This window comes from Anolis carolinensis, chromosome 6 (genome assembly GCF_035594765.1).
Source record: "Anolis carolinensis isolate JA03-04 chromosome 6, rAnoCar3.1.pri, whole genome shotgun sequence".
NCBI classification, from domain to species: domain Eukaryota; kingdom Metazoa; phylum Chordata; class Lepidosauria; order Squamata; family Dactyloidae; genus Anolis; species Anolis carolinensis.
Window position 1 is genome coordinate 16651120 of NC_085846.1, and position 5751 is coordinate 16656870.

General features: G+C 43.7%; 1 protein-coding gene across 1 annotated transcript; it reads left to right on the top strand.

Moving 5' to 3' along the window:
• The first annotated feature begins 245 nt into the window (after positions 1-245).
• On the top strand, positions 246-5258 carry LOC103280322 (lysoplasmalogenase TMEM86B). Its single transcript, XM_008118933.2, has 2 exons — positions 246-798; positions 4657-5258. Exons 1-2 carry the CDS (start codon positions 546-548, stop codon positions 5052-5054), a joined length of 651 nt encoding a protein of 216 aa, XP_008117140.2. The 5' UTR covers positions 246-545; the 3' UTR covers positions 5055-5258.
• Positions 5259-5751: the final 493 nt, after the last annotated feature.

The following is a 5751-nucleotide window of genomic DNA, read 5'->3' on the forward strand; positions in this document are numbered from 1 at the left end:
TATTTTTTGTGTCAGGAGTGACTTGAGAAACTGCAAGTCGCTTCTGGTGTGAGAGAATTGACCATCTGCAAGGACATTGCTCAGGGGACACCCGGATGTTTTTTTATGTTTTTACCATCCTTGTGGGAGGCTTCTCTCATGTCCCCGCATGGAGCCGGAGCTGATAGAGGGAGCTCCTCCACACTCTCCCCGAGTTGGATTCAAGCTGGCAACCTTCAGGTCAGCAACTCAACCTTCAAGTCAACAGTCCTGCTGGCATGAGGATTTAACCCACTGCGCCACCATTATGGCAAGTAAGCTGTTGGCTCGTTTTGATTTCCTGACTTGAAACAATTAGTGTTCCAGTAAGAGACCAGAAGAACCACTTTTGGGACTATCTCCAGAATACTCTATCCAGCATGGGAGTTGTAGTTTAACAAGGAACTTTCCCACACTTTAGTCACGAATGAATAAAAAGCAAGGAAAAGAAGGAAAACCATTTAAACATGTCTGTATTGCTTGAACTGTAACTGTTCTCTCTCTCCCTTTCAATGTCCCCTTTTTAGATGAGGAGTGTTCTATTTAAAATGACGCCTTTCTTGATCTCCTGTGCCATGTATTTTGTACTCCTGGTCCCTGAACCCAGCATCCTCGCCACTGTTGTCAAGTGCCTTCCAACCCTTTCCTTGGCGTTCTTTGTGGCCAGCCAGTCCTATAGTGCTGGAGCCTGGACGGCGTATGCCCGGAGGCTCTTCCAAGGACTGCTGTTCTCAGCTGTGGGAGATGCCTGCCTGGTGTGGCCTCGGCTTTTTATTCCAGGTAAGGGGCTTGCAGAATTGCGTTGGATGGAACCTGGTCTGACTCATGGCATTTCCATGGCTTAATCAAAACAGTAAAAATGTGTTGTCGAAGGCTTTCATGGCTGGAATCACTGGGTTGTTATGAGTTTTCCAGGCTGTATGGCCATGTTCCATGTTCTGGAACATGGCCATACAGCCCGGAAAACTCACACAACAACCCAAAATAGTAAAATGTTGCCAATCTACCACACAGCAGAGGAACAGCATGGATTGCAGATGGCAAACACAAAACACTAGTAGAGGTGGGACCTCATCAAACACAAGTCCTCCCCCATTTCCACACATTTCTACAATATTTCAGGGACAAATAGACATGGACGCCTTCACACGACGTAAAAATATTTCATGTTGTCATCTGTTGTGTTTCATCCCTGAAATGTAATAGAAGTGTAGAGAAACAGGAGACAGAGAGAAATTGTCTTCTGAACTCCTGATGTGTCTGGAAATGGGAGAAAGTGGGGAAAAACACGTGGAATGAGATCTGTTAGATTTGCCTGTGTCATTTCGGTTTAGTGACGAGGAGCAATCGCGTTCCTATGGATGGTCTTCAGGCAAGCAATAGGATCTAATTCTTATCGCATGTCATCTGTATGAGCCTGGATCTTTTTTTAAAAATAATTTTAATAGAAGAAATTGTGCAATTGAAGGATATAGTGCTATTTTAACACTCTAAAGTACCATGAAGTTTCAAGAATTCCATGATTTCAAAGATTTCCTTGAAAAAAAAAAGGAATACGGAGTAGGTGGGGACTACACTCACCTGTGTCATGATTCTAAATGCATGACACAGCAGGAGAAAGGCTGAGGAATATTTGTGTCTGATGGGAATTCCAAAATGGAACTACCTGTTTTTAAATGGAATGCTATGATACACTGTGCTAAGAAGACGATTCCTCCCACTCTTCAAAGCTCATTTGATGTGATCTAGGGCTGCCAGGTTTGCAATGTTAGGTATGATGCATGAAGCATCTATGGCGGTTCCTCGGAGAACATCTTTCCAACAAATAACACCCTGTCTAGCACAAACCAGTTGCAAATTTGTTTTTTCAAGGTCGGGAAGACTTTTAAAGATGTAGACTCTATAGATCTGACTGTAGTTGGTCCTGCCAAGTAAACTATCACCTTTGACCACATGAGGGCACCAATGACATATACAGACAGTCCCCGAGTTACAATTTCACTTCACTTTCTGTCCCTGTGATAATTGGATTTTGAAAAATTTGGCTTGTTGTGGAAACAAAGATTGATGATAAAGCTTCAGTGGAGACACCTTTCCCACATGATATTTTCAGGAGTGAATTTCCTTCCGAGGGGTAGTTTTCTCTCACTTCCTGTTATCGCATTCCCCTTCTTAACTATGAGTCATTTGTAAGCTGGATGTGTGTAAGTCGGGGACTGCCTGTACTGTAGATCTCTGGTACTGTACAAAGTAGAAAAATTTGCATGGTTGGAATATAATATGCTTCAAAGTCAGTGCCTAAATGTTCTAAAGGCACGAGATCCATTTGATCTTTGAACCTAAACACTGTCAGACCTGGTTAACACTTGGATGGGAGAATGCCAACAAATATCAAATACCGTATGCTATATTTCAAAATAAGGAACTGGCAGAAGCATCCTTGCCTAAGACAACTCTATGAAATGGATAGAGTTTACATAAATCAATATGCTACTTGAAGGCACACACATGCAAGGAAGATGTGGAAAGGGCGCATTCCCTTGAGACTTGCTGAGTGACAGGATAAATCACGCACTCAATCAACAGATGAAACACATACTTTGTCAAATCCTGTTTACGTATCCATTACATGTATATATTTTGTCCGATTAGTTCTAGGAAGGGATGCATTGCTATCTACCTTCTTCCTCCGTTATCCTAATTATATTCATGTAAAGTAGGCCACACTGAGGTAGATCTAAGGTCACTTCATTGGCTGTGAGAGCTCAAGTCCTAATGAAGTTCTGTCTCTGGGATTTTTCTACTGTGGTTCATGAACTCGTAATGGTCTAAAGAGAGGCTTCAAAGAGTCCATGAACCAGATACAAAAATGTGCTTAAGTCTGTTTTCTGAGGAGGGGATCCCTAGGTTTTCTTAAATTTTCGAAGGGATGAATGATGCCTCCAAAGGTTAGATAACATTTTTCCAGGGTTCTCTAAGGCTAATTGACAAGGACTGCTTCTATGAGTCTGTGAAAAAATATACTATATACAGTACATGAAATACATATAGCAATTTTCTTATCCATGTCATTCCTGGTTTCAAAGTTGAGTTAAACAAATAATGTCTCATGCACACACACCAGGCCCAATGAATCTACTTTAAAGGTATATATGATGCATATCACAAATCACTGCCCATGACGTTTGAGGGAGAGAAGAGCAGCCAGGCACAGCTCCATCATGGCTTGGTCCCAGGGGCCAGAGAAAGCTCCTCAGGCTATACTACTTACCACTGCTGTGGCTCCTGAGGTATAAAAAAAATAGTCAGACATATTTCCATAATGCCTTAGTCCAGTGGTTCTCAATCTGTGGGTCCCCAGGTGTTTTGACCTACAATTCCCCAAGATCCAAGCCAGTTTACTAGCTGTTAGGATTTCTGGGAGTTGAAGGCCAAAACACTTGGGGACTCACAGGTTGAGAATCACTGTCTTAGTCTCAGGGATTGGTGAGAGACCCTCCATAATAACTGTCACTGCTATGGTCTCTGAGGGAGAGAAGAGCAGACAGGGAGATTTCCATCATGTCTAGGTTGATAGACTGGTGAAAGATCCTCCCTCCTTATTAACTGCAACTGTCATGAATTTTGAGGGAGAGATGCCAGGCACAGTTCCATCATGCTGAGTCTCAGTGATTAGTGGGAGATCCCTCGTTCCATACCAACTACAATTGGTGTGGTTTCTGAGGGAGAGAAGAGCAGCCAAGCATTGCCCCATCATGCATTGTTCCTTTGTCCAACTATGGAACGGCCTCTGAGGGAGAGAAGAGCAGCCAAGCATAGACCCATGATTCATTGTTCAACTATGGAGTTTTTCAGAACAGAAGAGCAACCAAGCATAGCCCCATAATGCATTGTTCCCTTGTTCAACTATGAAGTGGCCTCTGAGAGAGAGAAGAGCAACCAAGCATAGCACCGTCATGTCTTGTTCTCTTGTTCAACTATGGAGTGGCCTTTGAGGGAGAGAAGAGCAGCCAAGTATAGTCCCATCATGCGTTTCTCCCTCATTTAACTATGGAGTGATCTCTGAGAGAGGCAAGCAACCAAGCATCGTCCGATCATGTCTTGTTCCCTTGTCCATCTATAGAGTGGCCTCTGAGGGAGAGAAAAGCAACCAAGCATAGCCCCAACATGCATTGTTCCCTTGTTCAACTATGGAGTGACCTCCGAGAGAGAAGAGCAGCCAAGCATAGTCCCAATCATATCTTGTTCCCTTGTTCAACTATGGAGTGGCCTCTGAGAGAGAGAAGAGCAGCAAGGCATACTGCCATCATGCGTCATTCCCTTGTTCAACTATGAAGTGGCCTCTGAGGGAGAGAAGAGCAGACAGCATCTGCTCAACTCCTCTCCTACTGACATTCCTTTTTCCATATGTGGCTTCTCTTACTATGCCTGAGGGCAGGGAACATACATCAATGATTAGTAAAGCACTTGGGGAGTCTTTTTGGCTGAAGGATAATTTATAATGCTCCGAATATGTATACTCTACTTGCAGTTAGTCATCAAATGTCTGCAGTTCATGTAGATGCCATCCTAGAGCTCTGAACTATTTGAGTCAGGTTGTTTTAATGATCTACTTCTGTCTTTTCTCTCTCTTTGCAGGGATGGCTGCCTTCGCTGCCTGCCACATCGCCTACATCTCAGCTTTCGGCTTCACTCCTTTTCGGCCTCTGATCCTCATCGTCGTTGCAGGGCTGATGACGACGTCTTACATCTCCTTGCTGCTGCCATGCTTGGAAGGCATCTTTCTGTGGGCTAACACAGCCTATGTAGGCCTACTTGGCATCATGGCATGGCGCGCCCTTTCTCTCCACAAATGCCAGCGGAGTGCTTCGGTCGGCAGCGTGATCTTCGTTGTGTCCGATCTGTTTGTCGGCCTCGATAAATTCTGCTCCAACGTGCCTCACGCCCGTGTCTTCATCATGTCCACCTACTACATCGCCCAGGGCTTGATTGCATTTTCAGTGGCCTCTCAAAAAGTCCCTCGGAAGGAGACCTGAGCCTTTGAATGGGACACTTGCATCAACATTTTTAAATAGTGGGAGAACTCAGGAATTTGCACATTCCAGCCCTCTTTTATCTCATTCCCTCAAGAGAGCCATCTTCATTTCGGGACATTCCAACTGCATCGTCCATTATGGCTTCTGAGGCATTGTCTACATAAGGCATGGGCAAACTTGGGCCCTCCAGGTGCTTTGGACTTCAACTCCCACAATTCCTAACAGCTGGTAGGCTGTTAGGAATTGTGGGAGTTGAAGTCCAAAGCACCTGGAGGGCCCAAGTTTGCCCATACCTGCTCTACATGGACTATAATGTTTATATTTATTTCATATCTGATATTGGAATAGTATACATCATATCAGGAGAATTCTGTTCTTTCTTTCTCTTTGCACCTCACAATTTTCTGGGAAACCCAGGTTATTTTATATTTCAGCTTTCGGGTGCGTTTATATTGATAATTACATATCATTATTTGTGCATCTCCGTCTGTCAGCATTTAAATACCAGTCACTTCACTTAACAGGAATGGCCAATGCTGTAATGAGGCAAATGTATAAAATGTGAACATATTTACATAAATTAAGTGGAAGAAAATGGAGCAGCCACCATCATGTGGTGGGAAATAATGTGATTACCATCATGAAACCAGCTCTGTAATATTGAAGTGACCTCACACAGGAAAAAAAACATGTGGCT